This window comes from Sorex fumeus, unplaced genomic scaffold (genome assembly GCF_029834395.1).
Source record: "Sorex fumeus unplaced genomic scaffold, SorFum_2.1 ptg000003l, whole genome shotgun sequence".
Taxonomy (NCBI): domain Eukaryota; kingdom Metazoa; phylum Chordata; class Mammalia; order Eulipotyphla; family Soricidae; genus Sorex; species Sorex fumeus.
This window is the reverse complement of record NW_026606060.1, coordinates 49142341-49161642: the sequence shown is the minus strand read 5'-3', so window position 1 is coordinate 49161642 and position 19302 is coordinate 49142341. Positions and strand designations below refer to the sequence as shown.

At 48.8% G+C, this 19302-nt stretch overlaps 1 protein-coding gene across 1 annotated transcript in view; it reads right to left on the bottom strand.

Annotated features, from left to right (window-relative positions):
* DRAM1 (DNA damage regulated autophagy modulator 1) overlaps window positions 1-8951 on the bottom strand; it is a 54574-nt gene extending 45623 nt beyond the window's left edge. Inside the window, exon 1 of the mRNA XM_056118256.1 lies at window positions 8821-8951. Within this exon, the coding sequence (XP_055974231.1) occupies window positions 8821-8951 (131 nt within the window). The remainder of the gene's footprint in view (window positions 1-8820) is intronic.
* Between the last annotated feature and the right edge of the window lie 10351 nt (window positions 8952-19302).

Here is a 19302-nt window from a genome sequence, read left to right as displayed (position 1 = left end):
GTTTGAGCCCTGGCACCCCAGGAGTGATCCCTGAGCACAGAGCCAGGAGTAAGCCCTGATCTCCATCAGGTGTGACCTCTTCTTCCCCAAAAAATGTCCGCATGCTTTCTACACCACCAGCCCTGCACCCACTCACTGACCCCCCCACCCCGATCACTGTGAGACCAGAATGGCACCCATTGTTTCTGCAGAGGGACAACCTTCAGAGACTGGGTGGCTTTGGGACAGGCACACCCTGCTTGCTGGCACAGTGCCCTCAGAGTTCTGAAAGTGAAGTTCTTAAAGATTTGTACCACTTGATAGAGAAGGGACCGTTACGACAAAGCTAGTTGGAAATGACCACTCCGGATAAGAACTGCGTGCTGAAAGCAGGTAAAGGAACAAACATGATGACCTCTCAGTATCTGAATGGCAAACCATAGTGCCCAGAAAGTTGGGGGGGGGGGGGAGAGAGAGAGAGAGAGAGAGAGAGAGAGAGAGAAACAGAGAGACAGACAGAGACAGAGACAGAGACAGAGAGAAAGAGAGAGAAAAAGAGACACAAAGACAGAGACAGAGAGACAGAGAGAAAGAGAGAGAAAAAGAGACACAAAGACAGAGGCAGGACAGAGACAGAGAGAAAGAGAAAGAGACAGAGACAGAGACAGAGGAAGAAAAGGAAAGTGCCTGCCATAGAGGAAGGTAGGTGGGGGAGAAGCGGGGGGGGGGGGCGGCGTGGGGTGTAGGAGGGAAACTAGGGTCATAGGTGGTGGGAAATGGACACTGGAGGAGGGATGGGTGTTGAATCACTACATGGCTGAAATCTGATCATGAACAACTTTAAAACTGTGTCTCCCACTGTGACTCAAAAAAAAAATTGTACCACTTGCTGTACATGATGGCATAGGGTTTTCTGGGGCAAACGAATAGCAATCCGTTATGAGATGGCCTAAGGCTACTTATGAGATGACGCAGTGTGGTGGTGCGGGGCAGAATTCTTGAGAGCTTGCAGAGGGTGAGCTTAAGGATAATTTTATATCAAGCTGCATACCACAATCTCCTGGTTTTCATGATTCTTTAAGAATGTCATATTGCTACATCACAGGTCTCAAATTCTTGACAAAATTTCTCTCTTTAATATTTCCAAAGCATTCTACCCAGTTTCCTTAAAAAAATGACAGTCTTGGGGCGGGATGGTGGGGGGGGGGGGGCAGAGATATAGTATAAAGTGCTTGTCTTGCATGCAGCCAACCTGGGTTCAATCACTGGCACCTCTCTGGTTCCCCAGGCCCGGCCAGGAGGAGATTCTGAGCACCTCCAGGAGTGGCCCCAAAGCCCACCTCCCCACATGATAATCCTGAATTCAGGCTGGGGAGGTAGCTCGGAAGGCTGGAATGCATGACTTGCATGCAGGAGGCCCAGATTCATTCTCAGCACTGCGTGGCCATTGAAGCATCAGCAGAGAAACCCACTGAGCACCACTGGATGTTAAACCAAAAAAAAAAAGTGTGGGGGGGAGGTGGAGAAAACAATTCTGGTTTTTGTGTTCACAGACCATAACTTGCTGTATACTGAGATAAATTACAGGACTAGAGTTTCCAAAAACAACTGGCACGATCAGGAGCAAGCACAGCTGGTATCTGGCAAGCAGGCAACAGAGCAGGTGAGCAGAGTGAGCGGGACCAAGCACCAAGAGCTTCAAACAGGGAATGACACTGTGGCGAGCGAGATTATCAATTAACAAACAGGTTTGACTTGAGATTGGCGGAGAGCCAGAGTTGGGGCCAGGGGGAGAGCAAAGGGCTCGCGTGCGGGCTCTGCCTACCAGAGTCCCAGGTTTCAGCCACGGCAACTCATCATCCTCCAAACACCACCAGAAGTGACCCCGCCCAAGCAATAAGCCAGGAATATCCCTCCCTGAGCACCACCAAGTGTGCCCCCTCACCACAAAAGGAGGAAAGAAAATTTGCTGTATTCACATATAAACCCACCGCTGATTTAAAAAAAAATTAAAAATAAAAATAAATGAGTCCTCAACCCTGAAAAGATGAAAACGAATCTCTGGATTTGGGCCACAAAACTAACGTTGCTCGAGGTTGGAGAGGGTACAAAGGCCATGTGTGTGCAGAGAGGGTGAGGGGAGGGGTCTAACAGTGAGCAGGGGTGTCAGCATCTGGGTCATGGGTGAGGTCTGATAATAGATTTAGGAAGTGTGGAAGGCCTGGAGTGATAGCACAGCGGGTAGGGCGTTTGCCTTGCACGCGGCCGACTAGGGTTCGATCCCCAGCATCCCATATGGTCTCCCGAGCACCACCAGGAGGAACTCCTGAGTGCATGAGCCAGGAGTAACCCCTGTGCATCACCAGGTGTGACCCACAAAGAAAAAAATAGTATGGAAAAGCATTCACGGGCCAGTATAAGGGGCAAAGCCATGCCTTGCCTGGGGCATTGGCTAGGACCCTTGTCTACCTCCCAGCACCACATATGGTCCCTTGAGCACTTCCATGGGCCACTCCTAAGCAAACGGTTCCTGCACACTGCCGGGTGCGGCCCAGTCCTGCCCATCCCCAAGCATTCCCTAATCACATTGCAACAACATAAATCAATCTTATCTCACACAAATAATCTTAAAATTAGCCCCCACCCAAATGTTCTTCCCTGACTAACGCATGTATCTATACAGGTCAGTATCGACTGGCTCTTTTGTAGCAAAAGTTTACAGAGAATTTAACTACTAGTATGTTCTTGGATCAGGGTGTTAATCATTTCTAGGTGAGTTTGTATGTTAACTCATGCAAGAAATGCTATTAGGAACAAAGAGGAAAGCAAAAAGAAGGAACCTTACCCCAAGTCCAAAAGCTGGAGCACATGGTGGAACTGAATTCTAACCCAGGCAGTCTACCCCAAAGTGAGTTGTTCCTAGAACTGAGTGTTGAAAATAGTTTTAGGGGCTGGAGCAATAGCACAGTGAGTAGGGCATATGCCTTGCACGCACGCGGCCAATTCGAGTTCGATTCCGAGCACCCCATATGGTCCCCCGATCACCGCCAGGAGTAATTCCTGAGTGCATGAGCCAGAAGTAACCCTTGAGCATCGCGGGGTGTGACCCAAAAAGAAAAAGGGAAAAAAATGTAGTTTTAAAGGTATATGCATGAGGGACTGGAGCAATAGCACAGCGGGTAGGACGTTTGCCTTGCACGCGGTCAACCCAGGTTCGATTCCCAGCATCCCATGTGGTCCCCCAAACACCGCCAGGGGTAATTCCTGAGTGCAGAGCCAGGAGTAACCCCTGTGCATCGCCAGGTATGACCCAAAGAGCAAAATAATAATAATAATAATAATAATAATAATAAATAAAGGGATATGCATGATAACCTTTCAGTATCTATATTGCAAACTATAATGCCCCAAAGGAGGGAGAGAGACAGAGATAGATACACAAAGACAGAGAGAGAGAGAGAGATAAGAAAAGTTCCTGCCATGGATGGTGGAGGCACTGGAAACTGAGGATTTGGGTGGTGGGAAATGTACACTGGTAAAGTGATGGGTGTGTGCTGCAATATTGTATGACTAAAGCCCAATCATGAATAACTTTATAACTGTGTATCTCAAGATGATTTAATTAAAAATAAATATTTTTTTAAAAGAGCTAGGTGTTCCTGAGACCTACAATACTATGTTCCCATCTTACTAGGATTAACAAATGTAAATATTCAAACTGGCTACAAAGTGAAATCATAAATCTTGTAAAATATGGAGGATTTCACAAAGTGAGGGAAATGGAGTTTAAGATCAGCTGGAACCACAACCAAAGTTCAGGAGCAGTGGGCAGTGGCAGTATTGGCCAACGGTCAGAGAAGGGAACTGACAAAAGAGACAAAACAGGGCTTAGGAGGAGTTTTTTTCTTGGCCCTCTGGTGTGCATATCTCAGCCAACGTTCAACCAATATTTACTAAGCATATACTATGTGTCTAGCACCAGATGCCGGGTTTGGGGCAGTAAACAAATTCTAAAAGCAATTCTAATGCTTTACCATCACTGACATATTGTGGAAGTGACTGAGTATAAACACCGCCAGCATCCCCGCACACAGATTCTGAAGAGCCGCGGGGAACACTGAGGTCATAAACCTTTTCTGAAAAAATAAACTTGTTCATATTTTCTTTCAAAGGAAAAATGTTCAATAAATAAGGGACATCACAAAACAGTAACTGGGAAAAGGATGTACCTCCTTGAAAGAAAATAAGCACCCGAATCTATTTTTTTAAATGGTTGGGGCTGGGGAAGGCACAGCCGGAAGTGCTCGGGGCTTACTTATGGCTCTGCACTAAGGGATCAATCTTGGTGGGGCGCAAGGGACCATATGGCATACCGCGGATTGAACCCGAGTTAGTCATGTAAGGGCAAGCGCCCCGTCTGCTGTTCTATCTCTCCAGCCTCAGTACATAAATCATTTTAAGGTTTCTGTTCATTATAAGAATTATGGAGCTGACCAAGACTATTTATTCCCTCTATTATACAGATAAATCATATTAACTAGCTTTTAATGCAAGCAAATACAGACACTTCACCAAGAAGTCATCATTTGTCTGCATTTTGATATCATATAACAACGTGCCCCAGACTGCAGTGCAAAGCTGCACTCCACCACTGAACTACACTCCCCCAACCCCAGATTTTTCTATATCAATGTTCCAATTTAAAGAATACAGAAAGATGGGGACTGGAGTGATAGCACAGTGGGTAGGGCGTTTGCCTTGCATGTGGCCAACCCGGGTTCAATTCCCAGCATCCCATATGGTCCCCCGAGCACTGCCAGGAGTAATTCCTGAATGCAGAGCCAGGAGTAACCCCTGTGCATCAGTGGGTATGACCAAAAAAGCAAAAAATAAAAGAGAGAATATAGAAAGAACTGTCATTTGATTCATTCTTTGGATAAACCACATCTATTTAGCCAGTCAGCTATTAACGGACATTTGTTCTGTCTTTAACCTTTTGTTATTAAAAGCAATGCCATGATATATATATATTTTTTTCAATTTTAAGAAGATCAAAATTCCTCCAGAACTTTTTTTTTTGTCTTTTTTGGTAGGAGTACTGCTATTTATTCAGCCACTGATTAGCTGATTGAATTGTGCATGAACTCCACCTTACTTTTTTTTCCTTTTTCCATTTTTTATAATTTTATTTATTGAATCACCGTGAGAGCAGCTACAAAGCTTTTGGGTCTAAGTCTCAGTCATACAATGAAACACCCGTACCTTCACCAGTACCCATTCTCCACCACCAAAAATCCCAGTATACCCCCATCCCACACCATCCCCCTGCCTGTGGGGCAGATGATTTCTACATTACTCTCTCTCTACTTTGATCACATTCACTATTTCGACACCAGACCCACCATTATTTAAGATTTTACCCCAACACTCAGATCTGCTGAAAAGGCAACAATAGACAATTTGTGTTCTATTGCTGGTTATGACTAACATACAATGTCGTGTGGCTGCAGTAGGGCCATGTGGTTTTGAAATTCTGAAATTTTAACACTTAAATCTGGAGGGATTTCTGCCAAAAGCCACTGGGTTTAGAGATCTGCTCCTGAGTCTCTGGGATCATGGCCGTTGAGCAGCTTGATGAGGAGCCAAAGAGGCCATTCGTGAGCGATGACTTGGGGTCTCATTGGGGTGGGGAGGACAGGCCCGGCTCCACCTCCCCACCCATCCCGTGAGACCCAACAAGTTTCGTCACTGCGGGCCCAAGCCTGACTGTCCAATGGTCTCTGGAGGATGACAGCCACCAAGTCACCAAGAGGGAGCAGGCAGAGGGACAGCACCCATTCCCCCCTGGGGTGGCCCGGCCCGGTGACAGTAACCTACTGCGGGGTCCGGACACATTTCTGACAAAAGCCGCTGGGTTTCGAGATTTGTTTCTGAGTCTCTGGGATCAAGGCCGTTGAGCAGCTTGATGAGGAGCCAGAGAGGCCGTTTGTGGGCGATGACTTGGGGTCTCATTAGGGTGGGGAGGACAGGCCCGGCTCCACCTCCCCCCTCATCCTGTGAGACCCAACAAGTTTCATCACTGCGGGCCCAAGTCTGACTGTCCAATGGCCTCCCTCCAGAACTTTTGAATCAACTGACACTCCCAGTAGCAATGAGAGTTTCTAACCCAGCGTCTCACCAATAGAGTTGTGCAATCAACTAGTTGGTTTTCTGCCAGTTTTCTAAACGGAAAATGACACGGGCCAATTCTAATTTGGATGTCTATTCTCTTCAAGAGATGGAGCATCCTTCTAATCAAGGAACTAGCTCCACACTTTCACCGAAGAACAATGTTTCCAGAGAGAATAGCTGAGAAGGAAACCAGTTTGAATGTCACACTGGACCAGGGGGCTCTACAAGGACCGCTTATCTAAAACGGAATAGCACTCATTTAACCTGCTTTGCCTTGCTAAAGACATAACAGAAAGGTTGAATAATGCCATTGTGTAAAAGACTTTCCAAAGGGAAGTGGTCCCTAAAGTGATATTCCCTGCCCTAAAGCAAAGAATGAGTGCTCACAGTGATTGCCCAAAAACTATTCATCCAAGAGAGATGGTACAGAGGCTACTAGGGTGCTTAGCTCTCTGGCACCCCATATTCTTTTTCTTGCCCGGAAAAAGCAAGCCCTGATGAATCCAATAAGCCCCCCACTCACATGTAAGAGAACTGTTCAACAGACAAGAGCCTTTGAGGATCTAATCTTCCAGGGAGGAAGATGTAGTTAAGGTAATAAACGAGTAAATCTAATAGCTTGTTAGAAGGTAATAGGTGGCAATGATAATTATTAATAATGAAGCTTCGGGGGCCTGAGTGATAATGCATTGTGGAGGGTGTTTGCCTTGCACCTGGCCAAACACCAGGTTTGATCCCCAGCATCCGATACGATCCCCTGTGCCTGCCAGGAGTGATCCCTGAGCACAGTGAGCCAAGAGTAAGCCCTGACCACCACCAGGGGTGGCCTCCCCTCCCCCAAAAAATAAAAACAAATGAAGAAGGGGCAGGAGGGAAGATGCCTTCAAGGGCTGGAGCACTTGCTTTGAATAAATCCCCACACACTGCATGATCCCTAGGATAGCTAAGATCACCAAAAAAAAAAAAAATGAACGTAAAAGCTCAGCAACACTGACGTTTAGTACAGTAGGGCAACTGGGGTAGAACTGGTGGCGATAAGTGAAGAAAAGAAGGTACGAGATAAATTTTAGAGATCATGGGGCAAGCATTCTGGAAGAGGACAGCTCAAAGGCGAAGAGAAGGAAGGCGAGCTGGCCAGTCTAGGACACAGGGAGGAAGCAGCCTGGCTAGAGGGATGGTGGGGAGGAGGGGAGGTACTAAAATCAGTTTTAGGAAGAGAGGGGGACTAAAGGCAGAGAATCCAGCACCAAACAGCTCTGGGTCAAGAAAGTGACCTACTGTGGTTCTCTTCACCTCATGCTTTTTGCATCCTGCCTGCCTGTTCCTTATCTCTCTCCGACCTCACGACCTCTTTAGAAGGGCAAAGGCAATGGAGTTCCAACTGCTCTTACACACAGAGCTGGTTCTGCCGGGCTCAGCAAGGGCAGACAAGCAATACCTGGGTCTTTCACTTGCCAGCTGATCGCTCACCACAGCCAGGCAGCCCTCCACCATTCCGCTCTCCCAGAGGCTCCCTTCCCTTGCTCAGTTTTCCTTCCCTGCATGTCTGTGACTTGGGTATCTCACAAGTGGCTGTCAGCTCACCCATTTCTCTTCCCACTCATTTCCTGACTTCTGAAGTTCTCACAACACTCCCCGAAGAAAGCCCTTGACGGCCTGGTCAGCGTGTTATCAAGTGCTATCTGTTCCTGACATTCAAATAATCCTGCATCAAGCGATGACGCCTTTGTGGATCAAAGGCACGGCAGGGACAGAGTGGAACTTGCTCGGCCTTTTGACACAGGTCCAAGAGAATCCATTCCACTTCAGAAAAGAGAAGCAAATTGGGGACATTTGGGACAGAGATGGGAACCAAGCCCGGGGCAGGGGCCCTGATGCCAAAGTTCCATCCATGCACTGGCTACTCCTTGCACAAGCAAGGGGTACTTCATCATCTTATTGAAGAGCTGCTTCTGGGCCTACTCTGCTTGCTGTCTTCCTTATCATATCATCATTTTATTGTGTGCTTGGGGACCTACTCCCAGCAGTGCTCACAGGACCAAATAAGTGGAGCTGGGTCAAGCATTAACTTACCCCCTGGGCTACCTACCCACAGTCCCTTTCCTTGCGTCTTGAAACCCTAACTCCGGCCAGAGTGATAGTACAGCGGGTAGGGCATTTGCCTTGTATGTGCCCTACCTGGGTTCAATTCCCAGCATCTCCAAGCACCTGCCAGAATTCCTGATTGCAGAGCCAGGACTTAACTCCTGAGCATCGCAGGGTGTGACCCAAAAAACAAAAACAAAAAAGAGAAAAAGAAAAGAAAAGAGACCCTAACTTCAACATCAGCCAAGCAGAGACAGTAGGTCGGGTGCTTGCCTTGCACGAGGCCCACCCAGGTTCCATCCCGAGCATCCCATATGTACCCCAGTACAGAACGGGATGAGATGAAGGGGGGATCGAGTGCAGAGCCAGGAGTAACCCCTGAGCATCCCCCAAACACAACTAACCCCCTCCCCAAAATCAGCCAAGCTGGTGTTCTGGAGATTCCATCCCAGACCAGAGCTCATCAGCACTGGACGCCCATCCTGAGCTTCTCCCGACCCCACTCTCTCTGTTCCCCCCTCCCTTCGGACTCGCACCCCTCGACGGTCCCGACGCCCCCGCCACCCCGATCCCCTCGCCGCTCACCTGATGTAGGGGAGGAAGGGGTTCACGTGCCCCGAGAGCACGGCCACCACGTAGGAGATGATGAACGCGGCGGACGACCAGGTCACCAGGAGGAAGGGGACGAAGGCCATGCCTCGGAGGAAACACAGCATCGCGCCGCCGCCGCCGGGGGGTGGCCGCGCTCCGCGGGGCCGGGGAGCGGCGGGGGGCGCGCGGGTGGGGGCGGCCCGGGGCGGCCCGGACGGGGCCGGGAGGCTGCGGGCGGCGGCGAGGCGGGCTGGCCGGGGCTTCGGGGCGGCGAGCCCAGCTGCTTGCGAAACGCGTGAAGTCACAAAGCTGCCGGGCGGACGGGCTCGGGGCTGGGGGCGCGCGGGGACCCCCCGACGGCGCGGCGGCCGCGCGCTCCTGGGGCTGGGGCCGGGTGGAACGCGCGGGAGCGGCTGCCCGGAGCTGGCCGGGGGCTCTTGCGCAACTCCGGGGAGCCCGACCCACGCCTCCCGCGGCTCCCTCCCCCTCCTCCTCCTCCCCCCTCCTCCTCCCCCTCCTCTTCCTCCCGGGGCTTCCGGGGTGGCCAGGGAGGTCCCCCACCTGCGCGCGTAGCGGCCGGCGGACAGAGTGGCCCCCGCGGGGTGCTGACCCCCGTTCCTCCCCGCCGTCGCCCTCCTTCCCCTGCTGTGCGGGGTTCGAGCCGGAGCCCCGGGGACGGGGCGGGGTGCAGGGGTGCAGGGGTGCCGGGGACCGGGAAGGACACCTGGACGGGGCGGCCCGGAAAGCAGATCCCGGATGGTCGGGTCCGCGGGAGGCTCAGCCCAGCCGGCGCCCGGCGCTGCTGGCTCTCTCGGTTCTGCTTTGCCTGGCGCGAAGCGACCTCGAGGTTCCTAGAAATTCATTTCCTTTTCTCTTCTCACGCGCGCGACTCCCCCGGGGGAAGCGGGGTGGGGAGCCACGGCTTGGAGAGGCGGAAAGGCGACGGTGATGCACTGGCTTTCGGATCCCGCCAGAGGGGTTTGTATGCTGGAGGCTCCTGTCTCTCTCTCTCTCTTTCTCTCTCTCTCTCTCTCTCTCTCTCTCTCTCTCTCTCTCTCTCTCTCTCTTTTTTTTTTTGGTGCGGTTCAGGTTTCTTTTAGAGATTCTGAGCACCACCCCTCTTCCCCGGTACAACGTCCCCCCCCTCCAAAATAACCCCCCCCACACCCAGATGTGGCCTTGGTGCAGGGGACATGGGTGACCGATTGGGTTAATTTCAGCTCCATAAATTTCTCTTGGCCGGAGGCCTTGATGTTGGTGAAGTGGGTGAGCGATCGGGTACATTCAGCTTCATTAAATTTTTCTTGGCCGCCCACACCCTACCAGGTGGTAGGACACGATCATCAAATGCCGACCAGGGGTTTCGGAGACGCAAGCAAAGATAGGAGGAAGAGAGTAAAAAGTATTACAAGGGGCTGGAGCGATAGCACAGCAGGTAGGGCGGTTGTCTTGCACGTGGCAGACCCAGGTTTGATTCCCAGCATCCCGCTTGGTCCCCCTAGCACCGCCAGGAGTGACTCCTGAGTGCGTGAGCCAGGAGTAACCCCTGTGCATCGCGGAGTGTGAGACCCCCTCAAAAAATAAATAAATAGGGGCTGGAGCGATAGCACAGCGGATAGGGCGTTTGCCTTGCACGGAGCCAACATGGCCAACACAGGTTCGATTCCCAGCACCCCATATGGTCCCCTGAGCACCGCCAGGAGCAATTCCTGAGTGCATGAGCCAGGAGTAACCCCTGAGCATCGCCGAGTGTGACCCAAAAAGCAATAAATAAATAAATAAAAATAAAAGTATCACAAGATAAAATGGGAAATCCTGCTTAATGGAGACCCGTCCCATAATCTGGGCGCTTCCCTGCTTTCCTTTCCCTTTCCTTTCCTTCCTCTTAAATCTTTTCTGAATTAATCAGTTGTGGGGTGAGGAGTGGGAGAGGGTGTAGGGAAAAGGTAAAATTCAGAAAGTCCAGTTCAGTGCTGGGAGGGGGAGATTGCAGTGCTCAGGGGAGAAAAAGACTTTCTGACATGGTAGTTTCCAAGAGTCAATCCCCCTGTGAGGTCCTGACAGGCGAATCTTTCCCTCCTGCTAGGCATCATCTCACTTTCAGAACAAACAATGCTCCTACTCAGAGATTCTTAGCCGCGTTCTAGAAGCCAGGCCTGGAAGCCCAGCTCTCTGCTGTCTACCTTATGAGTACTTTTCCTGTTGTTGAAAAAATAAGCAACTTCATGGTGTGGTGTATAGCCCTTGGTATCGGCTTTTACGCGTGGGTGGCCCTGCCTTTGATCCCCTCCAACAAAGCATGCAGTCTCTGTATTTTCTCCTACACCCTCCTAGGCTTGGACCGCCTTTATTACCTTTTTTTCTGCATGGGTAGCGATTATGAGAAAGGGGGGACAGGTAATGAGCCCCCATACTGCATAAAGGTGCTTGGCTTTGATTCGTCGTACTTTTGATCTTCCTAGGTTTCTGGGTTCCGAAATCCACACTCTCTGAGTCTCCTTGCTCTTTCACCATCCTTCTGCCTCTTCTTTCCTTCTCTGCGAGGGTTCATCTGTTAGAAACCCTCCTCGGCGCCAGGAATGTAGCTCCAGAATGAAGCTCAGTGGTCCGGTGCAGGCTTTACACAGAAGAGGCCCGGCTTCACCCAGGCACAGAACCCCTCCCTGAGGGAGAGGAATTATGACCTCAGATAGAACCCACAAAGCGACAAGCATCTTCTGTTCCCAGGTAACTCCCCATAAACAATCCATTTGACTACTTTTCACACGCGTGCAACAGGCGTTGTCTGACTTCAATAGTATCCACTGTTTTGTTATTTAAAGTATGTGTTCGTGCATATATTTAGTTTTATAACCTTGACTGTGTATGTACATTTGCTGTCAAGCAATTGGCAAAATCTCTCCCAACCCTGGGAAAAGCTTTTTGTTCCATTGCTCATTACACTTTCTTAGATGGGTAAAACTGATGATGGTAGAACTGGAGACATAGTACAGAACTTAAGGCACTGGCCCGGTATCTGGTATGCAGCCAACCTAGGTTCACACTCCTGGTTGTGGCCTGAACCCCACCTGGAGTGAATGATCCCCAAGCACGGAGCCAGGAGTTATCCCTCAGCATCTAAAAAAAAATGATGGTTGTATGAATTATGAATTACAGAGGTCTTAAAAATCAACCTTGACTAAGGATAGAATCTGAAAAATTCACCCCCAAATATGCCTCTTTATTATAAGTATTATTTGGAGCTAATAGTAATTTAGCTGTTGGAACATAAAATCTTCATTAACTACCTTCTAGACTGGTAAATAAACATGCATGAGATTAGTTAGAGAAACTGAAAAGAAGCTTAATAATACCATGCATGCCTCTTGTGTGTGTGGAGCGGGGGGGAGTCAGGGAAGACCCCATTAAGACTAGTTAAATCTCCATGTGGCTTCAGACATACAGAATGGGCCTGAGCCATAATAATACAGCAGGAGGGTACTTGCCCTACATAGGACCAACTTGGATTTCATCCCCGGCACCCCACATGGTCCCCAGAACCCCTCCAGGAGTCATCTCTGATCTTGTTACGGAAACCTGACTGAGGAACAGACGGCACCCAAGACGTGTAAGGGAGGCAACTCGGTTTATAGGCATGAGGACTCTACCTGGCTTTTACCAAAACAGACTGAGCCTCCGATGCAGTTGACGATGAGCTAGCCACGGGCTGTGTCATTTCTAGGGAAATGTTCTTCGTCTCCCACACACCATGCTTGCTACCATGGCTGCTGATGCACGCAAAAGCTGGTACAGTACGTTCCTGTGATTTGTTTTAAGCTCCATATAGGCATTTCCTAATTGTTTCCGTGACCCATTCCCTTCCTGCTCCAGCGACCCCATCGGCCTTGCCCTCTCGCTCTGTTCTTATGAACTCTTGCCAGTTCGTCATTGCCCAACTGCTAGGATGGATCACCCAGTGGCTCTGCCCCTAGCTTCCCCTGCTTCGTTATCTCATTTTCCCATTTCAAGCTCTGAGCCATGAGTCAGCCTTGCCCTGTGCACAGTGAGGTGTGGCCCCCACATCAGAAAACAAAGCAGTCACCCAAAACAATGGGGAGATGTGCTGGGTGGGAAGGGTGTGTGTGTGTAAATCATAGGATGTCTCCAGGGAAGGGACAGTAAGCCAAGATGAGACTCTAAGGCAGAATTCAATTCTGTCTCCTCCGTTGGGAAAAGTTTTGGCTCTGCCCACCCCCTCCCCTGGTCAGGGAAATAGCTCTAAAGGCTGTGCACGCAGTTTGCATCAGGAGACTCTGGTTTAATCCCCTGTACCACGTGGTCTCTTGCCACCGCCCTAAATGGCCCCCAAGCAACAAATAATCCCCAAAACAACAACAGACGTATGTGTGCAGAAGCAGGGAGCAGCCTCCCCAGGACCCCAGCACATCAGTGGGTCTTTCCAAAGGTCCTTCCTAGAGAAAGAAGAAAAGTGTCTGTCATAGAAGGAGACTGGGGTGGGGATGGGGTGTTGAGGTATAGTGGTTGGGAAACAGGGAACTTTGGTGGTGGGAAATTTACACAGGTGGAGGGATGGGTGTTGGATCATTGTATGACTGAAACCCAATCATGAACAGCTTTGTAATGGTCTATCACAGATATCCAATACAATTTTTTTTAAAGTAATGTGGAGTTCCTGCCCGTTTCAAGTCAGCTTAATCAGTGACTGAATAAACAGTGGTACTCCCACATTAAAAAAAAAAAAAGTCCCTTTTAGGAAATAAAACCTCTGTCTAAGACATGTGGGGGGTGCCCAAGGGGGCTGGAGTGATAGCACAGCGGTAGGGCGTTTGCCTTGCGTGCAGCCAGCCCGGCCAAGCTGGGTTCGATTCCTTTGCCCCTCTTGGAGAGCCCGGCAAGCTACTGAGAGTATTCTGCCTGCATGGCAAAGCCTGGCAAGCTACTGAGAGTATTCAATATGCCAAACACAGTAACAAGAAGTCTCACAATGGAGACGTTACTGGGCCTGCTCGAGCAAATCCATGAACAATGGGAGGACAGTGGCAGTGACAAGGAGTTACCAGCGCCTCTCCAGGGACAGGATCTAAGTTTCCTTTACTAAAGACAAGTGTGCCCAGAGATGGCTCCAAAGGGATCTGCAGACCAACCTTGTGTCTGTTAAGTGGTAGAGTGGTCTCACATTCACGTACTTGGCCACAGTGTGTGGTGTGTTTCCAACTTGCTCACGGGAATCGTGCCCTTTTTATAGCAATGCACACTCTTTGCTGTGGTGCGACCAGAAGTCACTTGTGGCACCGAAGGTGCCAGAGAAGAACTGCCAGGATGGAATCATTCGTCCATGAGGGACTGAACTCGGCCTCAGGCTGACAAGTCAGGTACCTGAGCCACGGAGCCATCTCTTGCCCTCCGAGAGGTTGCTTTAATGGAAGTTGCTTTCAAATGAGGGTTGTCTCCTGGGCAGAGTAATTAATAGAGCAGAGATCTTGAAACCGTAGACCTTTGGTTTTGTTTGTTTGGTTGGTTGGTTGATTGGTTTGGTTGTTGATTTGGGGGCCACACCCAGTGGTGCTCAGGGCTTACTCTTGGCTCTTGTGCTCAGGCCTCACGCCTGGAGGGGCTCAAGGGACCATATGGGATACTGGTCAGCCCCATGCAAGGCATGCGCACTACCCGCTATACTATTGCTCTGGCCTTGGCCTTTGTTATTTTTCAAGGGAATCCCCCTGCTCCCCTGAGCAGTGCTCAGGAGGCACAAGGGGCCCCTCAATTCAATGTGAGGGTTTTAGGACACTGCACTGCTTGGGCTGAAGCAGTGCTCAGAGCCATACCCCCATTCACCCTGCCATTCTGGGGAACCGGGCAGTACCAGGTGTGAGAGTGGCTGCAGGGCGAGCACTGTGACCCTTGGACTCTGTCTGTTTGCGTTTTCCCCAGTGTCTTTCTTGATTAGCTCCCTGCTGCCCTGCTCTTTCTTCTCCCCGTGGTCTTCTGAATTAGCTCAGTTAAACAGCACCTAAGACCACAAGGTGAGCTACTCAGTTTTTCTCAGTCTCTCCCATATACCTCACAGGTATGAAATCATCAGTAGAGGAAATTCTCATTTTCTTCTCATCACTGCTTGTTGCTTATTTGTGCAGTTTCTGAAGAACCCAGAGGGGAATTAGCTGGAGTGCTTGGAGTCCTGAGTCTACATACACCACGGATCCAGCCACTCCTAAGGTTTTCATCTCTGAGCTTCTTCACGTATAGATGAGGCATACATGTTAACCAAATTCTGTGCTTGCTTGCTTGCTTTCTTTCTTTCTTTCTTTCTTTCTTTCTTTCTTTCTTTCTTTCCCTCCCTCCCTCTTTCTTTCTTTCTTTCTTTCTTTCTTTCTTTCTTTCTTTCTTTCTGTATTTCTGTATTTCTGTATTTCTTTTGTTTTATTTTTTTAGCCACAACCAGCAATGTTTGGGTGTTACTCCTGGAAGTGTTTACGGGACCATATGAAATGCCAGGAATTGAACCTGGGTCAGTGTCATGAAAGGCAAATGTCCTGCCCACTGTACTATGACTCCAACCCATCTGTGGTTTTTTTTTTTCACCCCTTGTTAATGTTTTGTTGTAGATACCCAGATGAGAACCTAGAAAGGGGAGAGGCAAAAAAAAAATACTGGGGATCAGAGAGATAGTACAAGACTGAAGCGATAGCAAAGCGGGTAGGGCATTTGCAATGGCCGACCCAGGTTCCATTCCCAACATCCCATATGGTCCTCGGAGCACCACCAAGAGTAACTCCTGAGTGCATGAGCCAGGAGTAATGCCTGTCCATTGTTGGGTGTGACCCAAAAAGCAAAAACAAAAACAAACAGACAAAACAAGAAACAGTACAATGGGTAGGGAGCTTGCCTTGCACAAGTAACCCAAGTTCAATCCTGGCACCCCCGAGCTCACCAGAGTGATCCCTGAGCACCATCAGGTTTGTTCAGAAACAAAACAAAAATCCCTTCCCCTCTGCTGAATACCTGAAGACATATAATAAAAATTGTTTTCCCCACTGAACTGCAATTGAAAGTAAAGAACGGATATACTGTTCCTTTGAAGATGAAGTCATCTTTACTAGGTGACCACAACTGAGTGAAAGGCTGTGTGCTTCTTGTTCTAAATAAATCCAGTACTACTCCCTTTTATAGATGAGGAAACAGACACGAGGTCTGGCAGAATTGCAATCCAGATCTGACTCAAAGGCCTGTCCCTAACCATTGTCAGGAACTGTCTTTTCTAGTTCCTCTAACTCCAGAGTAACCAAAGGCAACAGCTTAAAGTTATCTTTTATTTTTATATTTGTGGTTTGTGTGCAGGTTCATGCAGGAATAAGCATATGTAATTTGAAAAAAAAAAGTACAGTTAGGCAACAATAATAAGAAGTATTCACACTTTCCCCACCAACAAGTCAGTTTCATCAACTTTCTAACTTCCCTTTGGTTCTTAACTCATAGGAATATTAGATCTCAAAGTACAGGCCCCAGATGTAGCTTAGCAGTGCAGCTCTTGACTTGTATGTGTGAGGCCCTGGGTTTAATCCCTAGCACCACAACCAAAAAATAAATAAATAATGTAGAGTGGTGACTGTGTAGCTTGGTTATGTTATATTCTGGTTTGTTATAATAGCACTACACTGTAGCACTGTCCTCCCGTTGTTCATTGATTTGCTCAAGCAGGCCCAGTAACGTCTCCATTGTAGACTGTTGTTACTGTGCTTGGCATATCAAATATGTCACAGGTAGCTTGCCAGGCTTTGCCGTTCAGGCATGATACTCTCAGTAGCTTGCGAGGTTCTCCGGAGGGGAGCAGAGGAATTGAACCCAGGTTGGCGGGATGCAAGGCAAACACCCTACCGCTGTGTTATCACTCTATGCTATAATATCATATAGTTTAAGAAAACATCTACATACTGTTAGACTAAGAAAGTGTTAAGAGTTTGTTAAAGTCAGACCCTAAAAATGTCGGAACAATGATCTGGGCTGGCTGTGTGAATCCCTAAGAGACCTGGGGTGAATCTCAAAGGGCCCCTGGGACTCACAGCCACCTGTGCTAAGGGACAGCAGAGAGCATGCCCTGACCCTAAGCTATGGACAGAGACACTTGCTCCTGTGAGAGGTATGGCTGCAACAAAAGTGGCTCCTTATTGAATCCATATCTTGTTTAAAACAGATGTATAACTGTAGTTAATCTTTGCATGATTGGGGCTGGAGTGATAGTATAGTGGGTAGAGTGTTAACCTTGTGCGAGGACCATCCGAATTCAATCCCCAGCATCCCATATGGTCCCCTGAGCACCGCTAGGAGTAATTCCTGAGTGCAGAGCCAGGAAAAAAAAACCCTGAGCATCACCAGCTGTGACCCAAAAAGCTAAAAGGCGAAAAACAAAAAAACAAAAAACCTTGCATGCTCTTGATTGACACTTTGGAATGGAGTTTGAGAGTTTAAATGCAACCTCGGTCTTTGAATCGTTTGTCAGTGAGTCAGAGAACAGAGACCCACCGTCATCCCTGGTCCAGTTTCCGATGGAAGAAGCTCCGGAAGCTCTGGTCCCTCTCCCCTTCTGTGTCTTGGCTATTTCCTTGCATGGGGAAGAACTGGGGTGTAAACAGTTACTTGTATGTATCAAATATCTGCTCCATGTTATACGCTTTAAGTTATTTTTTTTTTCTATTTGTCCCTCACTCCATGAACTACATTTTACTTCACTGCTATTTCCATTATTTTCAAAAAGGGAAGCGCACACCTGGCCATACCAGGCTCCCGCTGGACCAGTGCTTGGATTTCAGCCCTGGCGGTGCTTGGGGCAGCACGAGGTGCTGGAGTTGAACCCCCGTCTCCTGCACAGAAGCATGCACTGTAGTCTGTTGTTCTCTCTCTCTCTCTCTCTCTCTCGCTCTCTCTCTCTCTCTCTCGCTTGCTCGCTCGCTCGCTCTTGCTCTGTCTCCTTCTCTTCTTACCTCTCTCCCCTCTCTCCTCTCTCCTTTATCTCCCCTCCTCTCTTCTCTCTCTTCTCTTTTCTCTCTCATCTCTCTCCCCTCTTCTCTTCTCTTCTCTTCTCTTCTCTTCTCTTCTCTTCTCTTCTCTTCTCTTCTCTTCTCTTCTCTTCTCTTCTCTCTCTCCCCTCTTCTCTCTCTCCGTTCTCTCCTCTTTCTCTCCCCTCTCTCCTTTCTTTCCCTTCTCTCCTCTCTCTATTCTCTCTCTCCTCTTCTCTCCCTCTCCCCACCTCTCCTCTCTCTCTCACTCTTGCTCTCTCTCCCCCTCTTCTATTTCCTTTAAATAAATTTCTCTGAAGTGAATGTTTAAAGATCTCTATAAGCCAAAAATATATTTGAAAGTATTGTGTCAATTTCATTTCTCCAATAGTTTAATTATTTCAGTTTCATCAGATGTCATCTTCTTTCCTGAATTTTAGTATTGCCTACAAAATAGCTATACACATTGTTTGCCACTGAGCCTGGACTTTCAGAGCTCGGGTCAGAAGTAGGAGTAGCTGCCTGTGTTCATCTGTGCTTCAATCCTGGGGGCCTCCTGCTCTCCTGAGCCCTGAGCACACAGCTGGGAATAGCCCCTGAGCACATCTGGCTGTGCCCAAGCCCTTCCCCAAATAAACAAATACATAAATAAATTTTTAAGCATATATGTGCTTATACCCTGGAATTATGCCGCTTTTTTGTTTTAATTTTCAAAGATGAGAAGGGAAGAATAACCTAAGGATTTAAAGCAAAATACATGATGTAAAAGCTTACCCCGGGGGGCTGGAGAGATAGCACAGCGGGTAGGGCGTTTGCCTTGCATGTGGCCAACCCAGATTCGATTCTCAGCATCCCATATGGTCCCCTGAGCACTGCCAGGAGTCATTCCTGAGTAAAGAGCCAGGAGTAACCCCTGTGCATTGCCAGGTGTGATCCAAAAGGGAAAAAAAAGAAAAGTTTACCCCCCAAAAAGGTGTTTTTTTTTTAAAGTTCACATGTATGCTTTTTTATTAATTTCAACTGATTATAACGATCTATTCCCTCCCCTTCTCCCACTTCCATTTGTCACGTCCTTGGCTATGCTTTGGGGGCCAGATCCTGCAGTGCTCAGGACAATTCCTGTCTTTGGGTTTAAGGTCTCTCCTGATAGGGGAATGTGCAGTGTTGGGGATGGACCCCAGGCCTCCTGCATGCAAAGTATATATACTCAACCCACTGTGCTCTCTCTGACCCTAGATCCCATTTTATTATTTTTAATCCCCTGGGCCCCACACCACAGCAGGTAGGGCGTTTGCCTTGCCTGCAGCCAACCTGGCAGACTCGAGTTCGATTCCTCTACCCCTCTCGGAGTGCCCGGCAAGCTATCGAGTGTATCTGGCCCCCATGGCAAAGCCTGGCAAGCTCCCCGTGATGTATTCGATTTTGCCAAACACAGTAACAGCAAGTCTCATGATGGAGACGTTATTGGGCCCGCTCGAGCAAA